Source organism: Danio aesculapii, chromosome 21 (assembly GCF_903798145.1).
Source record: "Danio aesculapii chromosome 21, fDanAes4.1, whole genome shotgun sequence".
NCBI lineage: Eukaryota > Metazoa > Chordata > Actinopteri > Cypriniformes > Danionidae > Danio > Danio aesculapii.
In genome coordinates, this window is record NC_079455.1 from 37,383,531 (window position 1) to 37,400,853 (window position 17,323).

A 17,323-nucleotide genomic window follows, 5' to 3' on the forward strand; every position below is an offset into this window, starting at 1 on the left:
TCATTGTGCTATAAAAGCCTTCATTTAAAAACTGCATGATGTGTTTACTTGCCTTATTTTGGACTAATATTTAAATTAGTTTGATGATCTGAAACTTTCAAGTGTGACAAACATGCAAAAAAATTAGAAATAAGCAAGGGGAAAAACTTATTCACACCATGGTACACACACACACAGACACACACACACACACACACACACACACACACACACACACACACACACACATACATGTATGTATGTGTGTTAAGAAATTGAAAGATAATACAATTAATTTCAAGCAAAATGTTGCGCCACCGCGTCGCCTGTATAGCTTTCTATTAAAATATCAATTTAAAAGATTGATTTGTGAGGGGTGTATTTATATGTTGAGCACTGATTGTGTATATACAAATGCTGATTGGAATAAAATGTGTAACAACTTGTCCTCATCTACCCTGAATTATATATATATTGTATCACCAAAGACCTACTGTAATGGTTACCTGCTGTATTTCACACAAGCCCCACTAGAGGGCAATTCATCCTGTACCTTTGCCAGTAAACTGGACTCCACTTCCCATAATCCCGTACTGCATAGATCACAGTACCAGCTGTTTCTTTCTTTCTTTTATTGTTTGTTTTTAATTGCAATTTTAGAACACACAATGGCAATAACATAACAGTAAACTGACATCAAAGTAAATACAATATAGAAATAAAACAATTTACAATTATTCAAAGAGAGGATTTAAGGTTTTAAGATAATTAACAGTTCTTTTTGCTTTGGTATACGCTGTAAAAAATGGCCGTAATTCCAACGGTAAATATGCTACAGTAAAAATCCGTAACCTGGTTAACAGTATGTTTCCCTAATATATACAGCGAATAACTGTAAAATGACTAAAATAACAACAATTCTTATTTTATTTGGAAAGTATCACATCCACAAAACAACATGTATGCTGACTGTACCAAATTGTAAACTATTCTTCATTGATCTAAAATAAATATGATTCACTTCTATACAGAGTAATACCAAAGCTATTAAGACATCCCAACTGCTGAAAAAAATACTTAACAACAAAAACTTATCATGTACATTAATGCCCTTGTATACTATTTCATGTATAATTCTACACTCCCCTGTTTAATCAATAAAAATAAAAACACTGTAAAGTGACTTTCCCAGAATTCCCTGCATGGCACATCACTTTGTATTGACATTACCATGGACCTTTTAAATTGTTTCCCCATCAGTTATGTACATTAGAGATTTATTTTACATCTAATGTTGAATTTCATTACTTTAATATATGTGTGTTACCATACTGGTGTTTAGTAGCTGTGTGAATGACACTGAACACCTTCTACACACCGATACACTTGTGAAAAAAGTTGTTTGAGATGAGCATTGGTTCATTATGTAACTTTCTCATCACCACCTGCATATGGCTGTGCTAACATGTCTACCTGTGTAACAAAAGATGTGAACATGATGGTAATACAAAATACAGACATATTACATCTATAAATTAATGAAATATAGTAGATTACTGTAAAAATGAGAAATTGCTATTAGGGTTTGTACCGTACTTTTAACAGTGAAAAACTGGCAACCACAGCTGCCGTTTTTTTACCGTAAATTTTATGGATTTATTTTTTACAGTGTATTTTGTTTCTTTAATCATACACAGGTAATGACATTTCTATTTTAAAGTGAGTTTTTTTTTCACTGCCTATTTACATTTCTGAATAAAACAATTTCAACTCTGTAAAACCCAAAAAGTTAAGGTAACTCAAAACCTTTGAGGAAACCAATTTCAACAAACCATTTAAGTTCAAAAACGAATCCTAATGAGTACTGTGAACCCAATCCATTTGAGTAAACGAAGCAATTTGAGCACAGTAAAACCCGATAATTATATAGAGAACTCAAACCAACTGAGTACTGTAAAACCTAATAAGTTAAGGCAACTCAAACCGTTTGAGGAAACCGAGTGCCACAAACTTTTTGAGTTAAAAAGAAACTAATCTATATGAGTACTGTGAACTTCTCCACTTAATTTGAAGTAATGAGGTATTTAATTTACTCATTACCTTCAACACTGAGTTCAAAACTCTTTTCGAATGAATAGAAATAACTTTTTATAAATTTTGAGTTAACTAGACTCATTTCATTTGATGAAGTTGACTGTTGGGTTTTACAGTGTATAAAAATGTCTGGAGATCTTAAAAGTCTTGTTCCAGTTGGCATCTTGAAATTGTGATCTTCGAGGTCCCAGCTGTTTCTTATCACCTGCTCTATCTGAAAACTGATTTCTTACAACCTAATATGACTGATTTTATGGAATATTTTCTCCAAAATATTGCAAAAAAACAATATTTGTGACAGAGAAAGACAGAGTATTGAGAACACATAATCTAAATATTGCCTTTAAAGGGATCTTTAAACAGTTTATTCTCAGGCCTTAAAAATCCCCCGCTCAATTTTTAAAACCACACATTTCATTCATTCATTTTCTTTTCGGCTTAGTCCCTTTATTAATCTGGGGTTGTCACATCGGAATGAACCGCCAACTTATCCAGCATATGTTTTATGCCCTTCATTCTGCAACCCATCACTGGGGAAAACCCATACACTTTCATTCACATTCATACACTACAGACAATTCAGCTTACCCAATTCACCTAACACACCCGAAGAAAACACACACGAACAAAGGGAGAAGTAATGAGGTGTTTAATTAACTCATTACCGTCAACACTGATTTCAAAACTCTTTTCAAATGAGTAAAAATAACTTTCAGTAAAGTTTACTGAGTTAACTACACTCATTTCATTTGATAAAGTTGACTGTTGGGTTTTACAGTGTATAAACTATATATAACATCGTTTTCTACCATATTTTGTATGGTGAAAGTTAAACAAATACAATTTTAACGTAATTAAATCATGTCTAGTATACAATCAAATATAACATTATTATAATAATGTAATGTTATGTAATAATAATAATAATATCACAAAATAAAATATCCATCATGGAGCAGTCCAACAGTCAAATTTATATAAAATAAATATGCATAATTTAATAAATAATATATAATAATAAATAAATATATAAAATTTTAATATATATATATATATATATATATATATATATATATATATATATATATATATATATATATATATATATATATATATATATATATATATATATATATTCATTTAACTTATAATTTAAAATGCCGAAAAGAATATTGAGTGATATAAAAACTGTAATATAAATAAAAATTAAATAAAAGTAGAAAGGGTGCATTTCAGAACTTCATTTCACTAAATCAGTGTCTGAATATAATACATTTTATGAGAAATTCATCCCAAGGTTCATCCCAGGTTCATCAGATTCAGAACGGATTTTATTATCTTTTTCTATAGAAATCAGGTCAGTTATCGAATCTGAAAAGAGGACATTTTAGTCTGATCTGACATTACCTTTTCAAAAAATCATTACAAAAATTAGAACTAGTCTTAGGGTCGTCCACAATGTTACCATCAACAACCAATTTACCCATGCTATTATAACTTCCATTAGACTTCTCTGTAAGTTAAGAAAAAGTTTGCTTAGTACTATTGTTTGCCCTGCTCCATCCACTTCCTCATAGATCATAAATGCACATTCAGCTTTACACTTGTAACTATCAAGTTGTTTTTGCGATGTATTGGGTAAAGCAGTTTCATCATTTCTCAAGGTTTTGTTCGTCACTTTAGATGACGTCACGGACCACCTGACGTCTCGCGTCTCCACTTTAAAAACCGGCTGCTTGTCTCTGCATGTCGGCTTTGGAACAGGAGATCCCCGAAAACAACTGATGATCATCATGGCGATTAAAACAATCTCGTTTTTAGTGCTAATTGCACATGTATGCAGCGTCTCCTCAAAAGGTGAGCACTGTTCATCATTCCAGAATGCATATAAAGTATTATGTTAATGTCTTGCTGGTGTACATTAAAATCGTCTTGTTAACTGTTAATAAGGAAAGAGAAGTGTTTCCTCTGCCTTTCTGACCACTTTATATGGCCGGTGTCCTGTATATTTTAATTCCAACAAACCAGCCAATCAAGTTTTATCTGGGTATACTAGAAACTTCAGACAAGAGTGTTGAAGATAGTTTGAACTAAACTATGCAGGACACCGGTGTTGTGCCGAGAAACGCACCCCTGCCGTAAAATGCACCCCCTCTGAAATGTGCATCTATTAACCTTAATCAAATATTTAAAAACATATTTAATAATAGAGTTATGACACTAATGAGAGTGACTGAGGTGGAACCCTCATCTTACAAATGATAAATAATTAAATAAATAAATAAATAGCTTGGCTTTAAGTACAATACGGATGAGATTAAGTGAACTGTTTAATGTGTGGTTTACTTTAAAACTGCAAAAACAATTTTATGTGTTACATTTAGCCTAAATGTCTTTTTAAAACCCACCAAAAGATTAATTTTAGGCGACACTATAGTCAATATTACTATTTTACATTTTTTTGTAAACCTAGTGCGTTTTAAATGCGTTTCACTTCTTGTCCTTGCTTTATACATCAAAATAATAATAACTTTTTTAACGTTTTTTTTATTTATTTATTAAATGTAGACTGAGAATGCTAATGAAAGTCTATGAGGGGGTGCATTTTACGGCTGGGGTGCATTTCTCTGCACAACACCGGCCCAGAAGGACTGAGTTTGGACACCCCTGCTTTATAGCAACAGCAGCAGCTTCTCTTTCTCCTCAAACTAATTTTTCTGCCTTTTCACTTTCTTTGTTTTCCTTAAGTACTCAGAACTTTTTCCCTGTCTTTTCTCTCCTCAAAGCCACTTTTCCCCTTTTTATAAATAAGATAGTCAAATTAAATCTAAAATAAGTAATAATTATTTATAATATAAATAAGAGAAGTCAGCTTTTAAATTATGTACTTCCTGTTTTGTCACATGAAGTTAATTTCTTAAAGTTTCTGGATACAAAGAGAAGTTAGGAAAAGCAATTTTCAATTTCAATTTTTTTTTTTTTTGCTTAGATTGATAAATGCTTGTATGAAGGAATGGCTCCTTTACAGACTTAAGGTAGAGTTTGCGTTTTAAAAACTGCACTTAGATGCTTACTTGAAAGTAGGACTCGGAGCCTGAGGCAAATAACCTATTTGTAAACCGGATTGTCAAGATTTCGACTCCGTCCATCTGCCAACTGTTGGCATTGTAGTGCTAATAGCAAAGGCGTAACCTACACAGTGAATGGTTCAGTAGTGATTGGGGAATACCCTGAGGTTGAATGAGACCCTGTAAGTATACAGAGTGTGTTTTCTTGCCTTATGAGTGAAAATCAAAACATTGCGGAGTCTTAACTGTGAGACAACTTATGCTTAGTTCAACATATTGCAATCATTTATTCAAAGAAAAATAGAGAAAAATACATATAAAATTAATTAATATAATATAAAAGGAAAAATAACAAATTTACAAATGTACTCCAGACTTATCAACTAATACAGAGTTTAATAGTTTCAATAGCGTTTCTATTGTGACTCTTTTGTAGTACAGAGAATACAGTAATTCTCAGTTTCTTTTTATTTAAATAAATGTATTTACGAATGTGATTTCGTTCTATGATGATGAAATTTTTGATGCTAACATCAAATTTTAAAAATATGAAAATATGTCATAATGCAAATCAAAATTGCCAAATATCTTTTCTTTTCTTATATACCCAGACACTTATTTCCACAGATTTTTCATATAGCAATTGCAGAAAATGAGCAATGTTTCCAAATGTTAACAACAAAAATGGCAATTATCAATATCACATTGAACCTTAATATGATGAAACTTAATATAATGATAAAATATTTAACAGGATAAAATTAATTACGGTGGCAGAGAGAGCTTAACATGCTGCAATTTCAGAAAGCACATGCTATTACAAAAAACACCAGCAAATAAAGCCACGAACTTCATCAATTTGACAGCATACGTGTTGCAAATTCTCATAACACAAACAACTTAAGAAACGCGCTGCAATTAATCACGACACTTGCAAATATCCACTTAACACAACGGAAATGTTTCAAGGGGACCCAAAACCATGACGGACCCTGCTGAGATATGGATGTGTTATTATGTCGTGTGATCGAGATGTTAAAATAAACGAAAAACAACTCTCCTTTTAAAAACCACCAATCACTTCACTGAGCAACAGTCACGGCATAATAACACATCCATATCTCAGCAGGGTCAGTCGTGTTTTTGGGTCACCTTGAAATCCGTTATTAGAAATGAGTTATTAAAGCTATCATGTTTAGAAATGTGTTGAGAAAATCTTCTCTCGGTTAAACAGAAATTGGGGACAAATAAAAAGGGGGCTAATAATTCAGGGGGTTTAATAATTCTGACTTCAACTGTATATATGTGTAGAGAGATATATGTGTATATATGAAAAGTTCAGATGCAAAAACCTAAGTGCCGCCTGAAAATTCTGTCTAAAATGTGAATCTTTTTCAGCTACCTTTTGTTTATGTTCCTTTTCCACTTTAAAAGCAAGGGAAAATACTACTCAATTCAATTCACCTTTATTTGTATAGCGCTTATACAATGTAGATTGTGTCAAAGCAGCTTCACATAAAAGGTCATAGTAAATTGGAACAGTGTAGTTCAGTTTGTAGTGTTTAAGTTCAGTTCAGTTTAGCTCAGTTCAGTGTGGTTTAATAATCACTACTGAGAGTCCAAATATTGAAGAGCAAATCCAACAATGCGCAGCTCTATATATACCAAACAATGCAAGCGGAGAGGGAAAAAAAACTTCACTAATTGGCGAAAGTGAAGAAAAAAAACCTTGAGAGAAACCAGGCTCAGTTGGGCATGACCATTTTAATTTCTCCGCTGGCCAAACGTCTTGTGCAGAGCTGCAGTCTCAGCGGCGGAGGCTGGAAGCTGGCCTCAGCGAAGACTCGTCTGTCCCTGGAGTGTCACAGGAATCAGTCTCATGTTCTCCACTCTTCCATGACCACCACAGTAGCTGCTCGGGATACGGATTGCCATAAACATCAAACTACTGAACCAACATACAGGAGCCTGAGAAGAATAACTTCTTTTAGAAGAAAATTTAAGATGGCACTTAGAGATTTTTGCATCTGAACTCTTCATATATCGTTTTATCTCAATAATGATCATTGATGCACTCTTGTTGACGGAGAAGATGACTTAACATTCATACTCAGTCCTGTTTGGTGTTTCAAATAGAGATCACCTAAAAACCTGCATAGTGAAATGCTAACACTCTGATTGCATGCACTTTTTTTAATGGAGTTGTACATTTGTGTGTTCATCTACAGGTGAGGAGAGTTTTGTTATAGAAGACAGACGACCTACACAGCAAACACTCACAGAAGCACTGAACTCTACACTGAGTAATTCTACACTGATCCAAAAAGAGCTCAATTCTTCATTGCATATCTCAGATGAGGCTGTTGAGTTCCTGAAAGGCCCGCTGGTCACCCGCTTCATGCCGTCCTTCTACATCATCATCATCCTCATCAGTTTGCCTCTGAACGCTTTTGCTTTGGTGACGTTCACCTGCAGGATCAGAGAAAAGAAACCAGCTGTGATCTACATGTCTCACCTGGCGTGTGTGGATCTGCTCTTCGCCCTGCTGCTGCCTCTGAAGATCCACTACCAGCTGAACGCTTCTGATTGGCTGTTTGGTGAGGCGGCGTGTCGTGTGCTCACTGCAGCTTATTACTGCTACATGTACTGCTCCATACTGCTGATGATGTGCATGAGTGTGGACAGACTGCTGGGCGTTGCGCTTCCCATCGCTTCTTTAACTTGGAGGAGCACAAGGAAAGCCTCATGCGTGTGTGTGCTGGTCTGGCTGCTGGCGCTCATTGGTACTGTGCCACTGCTCTCAATGAGACAAACATTTCCCATTAAAAATGTGGGCATGACCTGTCATGACGCGCTGCAGCAGGACTCAACAGAACAGGTTTACCTGTACCTGTTCTTCATCCTCTCCTGCCTGTATTTCTTTGTGCCGCTGGTCATCACTTTAGTGAGCTACTCCACCATCATATATGTGCTCAGAGTAAAGTCTGACCGCATTTCTTCATCTTCATCCAACAGAAAAAGAGCTGTGATCATGACTGTTTCTGTGCTGAGTGAGTTTGTGGTGTGTTTTGGTCCAACCAACGGCATCTTGCTGTATCACTGCATTCGTTTAGCTACTGGAATAAATGGGGAGGGAAATTCATCATATGCTGCTTACATGTTGGCTGTGTGTTTGGGGAGCGCAAGTGTTTTTCTGGACCCTCTCCTGTACTATTATGGTTCATCTCATTACAGAAAGATAATCAAGTCTGTGCTGAGCAGGAAAAAGCAGAAAAAGCAACCCCATGTAACGCGACTGTTACTAAAAACCAGCCCTGCAGCGACGTGTGAAACTTAAAGTGCCTCATTATGCTTTTTTTCCTCAAATATCATGTGTAACTCATTCATTCATTTTTCTTTGGCTTAGTCCCTGATTTATCAGGTGGCGCCACAGTGGAATGAACCGCCAACTAGTGCAGTGGATGCCCTTCCAGCCGCAGAAGGTGTAATTGTGTGTTCACACTGTACAGTGTCAAAGTGAGAGTGTCAAAGTAGCCGGATGTCATTCATTTTCAATGGGAGCCAGCAGCAATACGCGGGGAGGAGCGGTGTGGTGCGTCTTAGCCGGCAGTGCAGTAAAGACAGACAGTTTTGTCACCATGGTGGCCAGCGCAAACTTTAACGCTCTCACCGCCTTCGGTGCAACTCTTCAAATGAATTTATCCAGAAACTTGTGATGTGAAATGAATTTTTTTTAAATTCAATTGTTTTACATTCAACTATTGTTGCTTTTTAGACCTTTTGTTTTTTTTGATCTGATGCACAGAAGCAGCGATTTATTTATCTATTTAATATATCTCATTATTAATTGCTGATAACGCACAAAGCATAATTGTAATTGCATGTCATTTTCAAAGCAGATGTTTGTTTTCAGAAAGGTTGAAGGTTCCCATGCTTTGTACTGTACTGCAGTGAAATAAATTCACGTTTCTATGCTCATTTATAGAAGTCTTTTCAGTTTGTATGGCCATTGCCGTTGATGGTGCAAAATCAGATAATAAAATTAAGATACACCATTGATCATAAAGACTGCGAGATCATTTGAATACATATGAGGACACAAAATACCATTTAAACCTCAGTAGTTTTGGAAGTGAATGACACAGTTGTTAAGCAAGTTGTGAAGTCTTAATTGGCTAACTCTTACACACTTGAAGATTTACACACTTGTTGTTTAGCACACATAAAAGTATAGGATTTAAAATCTGTTTAATATGTAATATTTATAAATGTTTGTGATATATAACGCGATGAATAATAACACTGTTTAGATAATGCTGAAGTAAACACTTACTGAAATGTTTCAGTCTGTCATAAACATTTTAGCGAATCGGTTCTTTTGAATCATCAAAATTTACACAGTTCAAAATGCTCTCTGCAGTTCACTCATCACTTTAATCGTTTTACTTAGGTTTAAGTCTCGGAAATGTCTGTAGTTGAGAAAAATAACTTTTAAAAGAGTCGTTTGTTGATACTTATGGAATTGTTTTTACAATCACTTGCTAAATAGAGTAGTTCATTTGAAAACGGTTTGGTTCGGAAATTTCCGGATTGACTCGGTTGATCCGATTCAGTGAGAAAGATTCAAATGAACCACTGACTCATACTAGACTTCAGTCGTTGCATCTCCAGTTTCTTGAGTCAGAAATACACAGCTGGTCATGGGGATTAAAACAATCTTGTCTTTAGCTGTAATTGCTCATGCATGCTCGTCCCACGGTAAGTCGGTTATTTCAATATGCTTAAAACTGACATGGGCCTATTTTTATCTTGCTTTTGCATTGTATTGATTGTGGCAAAGTTGGTTTTATATATACACACACATCCATTCATTTTTAAACAGTGACAATTTGTAACACACTACTTTGAATATTCGGTCAGAAATCATGACTTCAAAACAACATTAGCGCCATTTAACTGACTGTGAACAATGTTGTACTTTGATAGTCGTTGGCTGCTAATATGATTTCATTTCACTATTTAGAGTTTGCAAATAATGCTTTTTCTGAAATTATATTATTAAGGAGAAATATGCGAATATAAAACCAACATTACCTCAATTTTGTATTGATAAGTGTGACAAAAACTTTTATTGTCATATTAAGACCACTAAGAAACTTCATTTGCGTTCACTTTTTATTGTACAAATTTAATCTTATTTTTATTTAGTGTTTAACTGCACAAACTGAAGCATTGTAGAAATTCCAGCACTTAAGTTTGAGTAAATACACATTATGTAATTCAAGAGATATGAACCCATTTAAGGCAATGTGTGACAAACCACATATAGCAATGACCCGAGTACAGAAGAGCTTTGCTGGCTGGGCTTTCTGTCTGTCTAAACAATGAACAAGTACAGAGCAGTACAATACTTTTTATTTTTTTGTTTAATGCTATGAGCAATTCCAGCGTTAAGGATGTGGCATTTGAAGTAAAAACTCAAAACATAAATTCACATAAAAAGTTTATATTAACATTATATTCAGAGGTGGGTAACGAGTTACATTTACTTCGTTACATTTACTTGAGTAAAATTATTGGGTACGTGTACTTTTTTGAGTACATTTAAATATGTGTACTTTTACTCTTACTCAAGTAAATTATTAGAGAAAAATCAGTACTCCGCTACATTTCGTGGTGTTCCTCCGTTGTTGTCAAATGATAATAAATATGATCCATATGTTTTGTTTGCAAATATCGCGAGGCGCCGCGTTGGAGAGGTTGTGTCGCGAGAGGTTGTTACAGAGACGCGTCTCCCGCTTTCGGTTAGAGCGCGCGCGCCTGTGTTGGAATGATGGCTGAAGTCGAGGAAGACGTGCGAGTTATACTACAGTGGTCACGCCATGGCCATCTACGGTTCCTAAAAGGACGGTCATGCTGTCTGTGCAGTGATTTTATCGGACGAGGTCACCGCTGCCTCAAGTTCAGTCTGGTTTCACTTCAAGATGTAAACAAGAATAGTTTGATGATAATACGATGCACATTGAACTGACATCGCAACATATACATGAATTCCAGCTCCAACCTGAAAAAAGTAGTGGTAAGTGTCAATATTATCCCAGTTTGAACCCTATAGAGTGGATGAACTATGACGTCACCTTGTAGGCTAATCGGCTGCTAGCATAAAACTTGTTCCTAAATTGGATTAAAAGATGCTTAAAAGACCCTAACTCTTTATGGTTTTTTATTCCAAATTCTATTTTCACAAAAATTTGAGGTTTTCCTTTTGTTTTACAATGTAATTATCTAACTAATAAATTGCCAATTGCGCTGTCAAAATTTCACCAGCAGGTTCTTCATTTCTAGAAATTGTGTTATTCCTACAATTTCTCACCACATAAATGCATTTTATTGAACAACTCTGATATTAGAATTAGAAATGAATCTATTTTTCTATCCACATGATTTAACAGAAATATCATTGGGATTCTCTCAGTTTTTGATAAGTCTGGCAACTTCTTCTCTTATGAACAATTTATGTCTAATTATAATTTTCCATTACCTTTTAAAGAATTTAATGCTGTGCAAAAAGCAATTCCTTTTGGTCTAATTCAACTTATAAAATCTCATTTAATTTTTAATGAAAATGTTATTAAAGAACCAGAGCTGAACTTAAATGGAATTAGTCTATCTGACAAAAAATGTAATAATAAATATATTCGACAAATTTTTCAAAATAAAAAGTATAATATTCCTAAGGGCAAATTTTACTAGGCATCCTTCATTGACAAAATAGACTGTAAAAAAGCCTGGCTATTACCTCATAAATACTGCATTCCCAATAAAACAAAAGAGGTTCGTTCATGCACATTTTGTAGAACTGAAGACGAAACGCTGATTCACTTATTTTTTTCAATGTGAAAACACAAAAAGCTTTTGGAATAGCTCATATCTCCATATAGGTAATTACATTGCTTCTTCCAGACTATTTCAACTACAAGATATTATTCGTTACTATAAAGGTAAAACTGATATATCAGAGAACTTCATTATTAACTTTTTTATTTTGTATGGAAAATATTTTATTCACAAACAAAAAATCTCGAATTCGCAACCTTTTTCACATTTTTTAATTGAAATTGATGTTTTTATTAAATCTCTTAGATTGGTTAATAACAAGAAAAGTGATAGATTCTTGGATTATTATGATAAATATTTTGGAAATATCACGGATACATTAGTCACTTTTTCCTCTTGCTGTATCTGTGTTAAGGATGTATCTCAGTTTAAATTTATTTTAGTTTTTATTTAGTTTTTTCTTTTTACTTTTTCTTTCTTTTGTTTCTCTTTTTATTTTATTTTATTTTTTATGTGTTCGTGTTATCTGATCTGTTCTGTTACTGTCATTGTTACTATCATGGTGTTTTTTGGTGTAAAATTGGATTTTGTATGTTTGTTACTGAAGTCAATAAAAAAAATAAAGAAATCTGAGTTATAAAATAAAATAAAAAAAGCATAAAACTGGTTCCCTCGATAAAATCCCCATAGGATTTTCCCATAGGCTTTTCGAAGATTACAAATAACAAGCTCTGTGTAGAACACTGTTCGTTACACTTACAAATTTTGTCCAACTGGATAATCCTCACACGAAAATACAACTTCTAGCACTTTTGGATCTTAAATGCAAACGCAAGAATTGAAAAGCTAACATTAGGCTATAAACAGACTACAGTGCCTTCGGGGCGCTCGCCTGTGACGTCAGCACCACCCTGATTCAGACAACTTTTCTAGCTTTTTTTTTCGAAATATAGTTCATGACAAAGAATTACTCTCTCCATTTATTATATTATAATCCGCACTATATATTATAAACAAATAAATTCGCAAAAACACATAGACCTACGTGACTTTTGGATAGTTTTCCCGTGGCAAATACATTTTGTTTTGCTTTACGGTTGTTGTAAAAGTTTTAAAACTGTATGTGTAAATGTACCTACATGGTATTATCATAAGACATAATTAAATAAGTGTATCGCTCGCGTGCATACAGCCCACGTACTTTAGACCAGTGGTTCTCAAACTGGGGGTCTCCCTGCGGGGGTCGCACAATAATTTCAAGGGGTCCTAAAAGTGATTTAAATGACTGGAAATTTTCAGTGATTATAATGTATATTTTTTAGTATTACAAGTGAAAGCTAATATTTTCATATTTTTAAAAGATATTACTGATTATTGAAAAAAAGGGAATGGAACATCGTGCAGCAAATATCTCGCTAGTTATCAATACAGCACGCATCTGGATGTGAAAACCGGAACCGTCTACTTTGACAAAGCATAAGAGCAAGACCCCATCAGACAAAAATAGGAAACGTCAGAAATATCAGGAGGAATTCATAAAGTATTTAGGACACATTTAAGCAGAATGGATCTTTGCACTTGAAACACAGCGCTCAGGAACAGTTTAAAACAGTTGTCATGTCAACTTACTGCAGTAAACACAGCCCGCAACTCTTGCCCGACTTCACGCTCTTCTTATTGGCCCACTGCTCAAGAACCGAACGCGAATAGATTGGTTAATATCAGCTGTCATTCACTCAGTCAACGCCTCCTGCCTTCAGATGACAGGAGCGACAACCACGAAAATATAAAGCGCTGAAGATGAGAATGAAAACAACACTGACAGTTGACACTGAAAGGTCCGCAATGAAAATAGTTAAAGCATTCTCTGTAAAGTCTGTGGGACGGGGTTTTCAGGTAACTGTTTGCCACATCTACACATTTTAAGCACGAGAGGTTCCGTTTAATCCTTCATCCTTCAGCCAGATGCTGTCAGCCGTGCAAGTTGGAGCTATATGTAAAATTTAACACCACGTACACGATTGCAAAAGGGCTTGCACTAGATTAAACTAATATTGCAGCTCATGAAAAGAGCGGTATTGCTATTAAAATGACGTATGCAAATAATAAGGTATATGTCAAAAGCATCTGTGCAATATCAGACACCATCCGTGAGAACACAGCACAGTTATCGTTAACAGATTCATTCATGTCAAGCAGTGCGTGCAGGGTCGGTGAGCGGTCCATTATCTTTTGGTCACTCAGTTATGTTCTAAAAATGTATTGTCTTGTCATAACAGGATTTCATTAAGACATATTTTCCTCACGCATGCATATATTTTTTGTTGTTGTTGGTTTTGATTAGTGTTGATTTCAAATGCAATAAATATGTTTATAAAACTTGTAGTTATGGTGCTCATAATTGGTGGGTGCCACAAAATTTTGGCTGGTGCACCTAAATTTTAAAGTTAGGAGCACCAGTGCTACCAAGCAAAAATGTTCATTTTGAGCCCTGTAATGTATAGTAAATATAGGTAAAATATTGTGAACAGCTTAAAAGAAGTTAATTTTATTGTTTGAATATGCTTTGGTAGTGGGGGGGGGTCACGAGTTCTTGACGATCTTACATTGGGGGTCGCTGGCTTAAAAGTTTGAGAACCACTGCCTTAGACGACTGAAATGAGGCGTGAGGGACATGTCTATATGACTGCAAGTTCCATCATGGACACAGAACAACATTCAGTGTTCTTTTTTTGTCACGAATTACAGCGAAAAGCAGCCCATACAGTCACATATGCTATACATTTTAAGGAGGAATGTAAATATTGCAGTTATGACAGAGTTAAATGTGTTTAGAGAAAGAAAAATGTTAAAATGACAGATAATATGTATGTATTTTTACACATTTATTCAAACGTTTGCATTACCGAGAGCAGGAAAGAGACAGGCTGCACTGTTAGTATCACCATAATATCGTTTAATTCAAATAAATGATCAACAAATGAATCTGTCTTCACGGTCTTCACAAGTGAAGGCATCATCTTCACACAATATGAATTCCCAATTAGAAAAATACAATAAACTATAAAATACTATTCATGAAAATACTTAAATAACAGACAAATCCAAATGTCCAATGCAAGCGGGCTGCGTTCCAGACCAGATCAGCTTGATGACGTATAATGTCTCTGACACCGCCTTTAATCCTATTTAGCAACTTGATAGCAACCGTCTTTTTAAAGAAGCGTCACCGATTTAAAAAAGTGTGATGTAACTGATGTGTTTTATGTCGTAGAATAAAACGTGAAAGTATCTTGAGTTTGTGTTAGCCACAAACCTTATTTAAGCGATTTAACTGAAGTCCCATTGAAAAAACCCATTGACTTTGGGACGAGGGAACCAGAACTGCTAAAATGCTAACTCGCTCTGGGTTTTTGCATACAAATTGACGTTATAGTTCCTCCACCTTATTAATGGTCACTATGCAGGCCCATGGCCAAGGGGAGTGGTTTGGGTAGTTGGAAAGACCCACCCCTAAATGACAAAGGTCCAGAATTTGTCCCATACATTTGTCTTATTTTGACTGCTATGCCATCATAAATAGTGAAATTAATCCATTGAAAAAGGCTTTAAGACCAAGCAAAATCCTATATTAATATTAATTTGAAAACTAATTTGGCTATTTTGTTATCCATGAATTCTCAATCAAATCAGAGTACTTTTTTACAAGAGAGGCTAGAAAAATTGTAAAGCCCTTTTATTATTAATATGTTTTAATTTTTTATTTTTCAAATAGCCAAATTCTGACTGAGGACAGTTGAATGTTCTGGCCAGTTTGTAGGCTACAGTTTTTAATTTAAAACTTTAACAGATTCCTATTTTTTCTAATGATTTATGATGTAATAAATTTGTATTTTAAAAATAAGTATTTATTCATTTTTCTTTATTCTAAATCATTAGGAAATATTTTCGTACCATAAATGTGTCATTATAATGACGATCTAACAAGCTGATGCAACTAAAAATAGTGCTTAAAATGTCACTAAAATACAGTATTTAAATCTTATACATTGTAAATGAGGTGAATAACTGCAAAAAGGTTCACATTTTGAGAAAAAGACCCCTTATACCAGGCTGGCTACGGGCCTGCTATGGGATAACCAAGTGGCTGTTTAATGGAATTATCCCAGTACATATTAGTCTCTCGTGCTGTAAATTACTAAAAACATAACATTTAAATTTTATTTTTAAATTAAAATAATAAAATGCTTTACATATATATATATATATATATATATATATATATATATATATATATATATATATATATATATATATATATATATATATATATATATATATATATATATATATATATATATATGTATATATATATATATATATATATATATTATACGTGTGTGTGTGTATATGTGTGTATGTGTGTATATATGTATGTATGTATGTATATATATATATATATATATATATATATATATATATATATATATATATATATATATATATATATATATATATATATATATATATACACACACACACACACACAGTTGAAGTCAGAATTATTAGCCCCCCTTTTAATTTTTTCTTTTCTTTTTTGAATATTTCCTAAATGATGTTTGACGGAGTAAGGAAATTTTCACAGTATGTCTGATAATATTTTTTCTTCTGGAGAAAGCTTTATTTGTTTTATTTCGGCTAGAATAGAAGCAGTTTTTAATTTTTTAAAAACCATTTTAGGGACAAAATATTAGCTCCTTTAAGCAATTTTTTTTTTCAATTGTCTACAGAACGAACCATCATTATACAACAACTTGCCTGATTACCCTAACCTGCCTAGTAAACCTAGTTAAGCCTTTAAATGTCACTTTAAGCTGTAGAAAAGTGTCTTGAAAAAGATCTAGTAACATGTTATTTATTATCATCATGGCAAAGATAAAATAAATCAGTTATTAGAGATGACTTATTAAAACTATTATGTTTAGAAATGTTGAAAAAGTCTTCTCTCCATTAAACAGAAATTGGGGAAAAAATAAACGGGGGGCTAATAATTCAGACTTCAACTAGATCTTTGTATGTCATCAAATGGAATGCTACTACTGCTGTGAACCATATTATGGTTGATGATTTGTACACCTATCTTTTGGTCTGATGCACAGAAAGAGTGATAAATGTATCATTTGGATGAGTATTTTGTTCACTACTCATCCGTCACATTCTAAGCAGATGAAAATCCTCAATTAAGCATTTAGGCAAAATTTAATGCCACTCCATGCAATAAAAAACATGTTTACTTGGGCAGGGGATTGCTGGATAGGATGGTGCAAAGTACAGTACAAACACTC

At 34.0% G+C, this 17,323-nt stretch overlaps 2 protein-coding genes across 2 annotated transcripts in view; both read left to right on the forward strand.

Annotated features, from left to right (window-relative positions):
- The first annotated feature begins 3,745 nt into the window (after positions 1-3,745).
- On the forward strand, positions 3,746-9,160 carry LOC130214565 (proteinase-activated receptor 1). The gene is made up of 2 exons (XM_056446320.1): positions 3,746-3,930; positions 7,370-9,160. The coding sequence occupies exons 1-2, from the start codon at positions 3,858-3,860 to the stop codon at positions 8,476-8,478; spliced, it is 1,182 nt and encodes a 393-aa protein (XP_056302295.1). The 5' UTR covers positions 3,746-3,857; the 3' UTR covers positions 8,479-9,160.
- A 648-nt stretch (positions 9,161-9,808) lies between these two features.
- The window catches only part of f2r2.1 (coagulation factor II thrombin receptor 2.1), a 24,816-nt gene continuing 17,301 nt past the window's right edge, over positions 9,809-17,323 (forward strand). Inside the window, exon 1 of the mRNA XM_056446408.1 lies at positions 9,809-9,899. Coding sequence (XP_056302383.1) covers positions 9,842-9,899 — 58 coding nt within the window. The 5' untranslated portion in view covers positions 9,809-9,841. The remainder of the gene's footprint in view (positions 9,900-17,323) is intronic.

Excerpts from the sequence above, each read along its gene's own strand:
- LOC130214565 (XM_056446320.1), top strand. The coding sequence starts at position 3,858 with ATGATCATCATGGCGATTAAAACAATCTCGTTTTTAGTGCTAATTGCA. Across the intron at positions 3,931-7,369 it reads ATGCAGCGTCTCCTCAAAAG|GTGAGGAGAGTTTTGTTATA; the intron begins GTGAGCACTGTT and ends GTTCATCTACAG.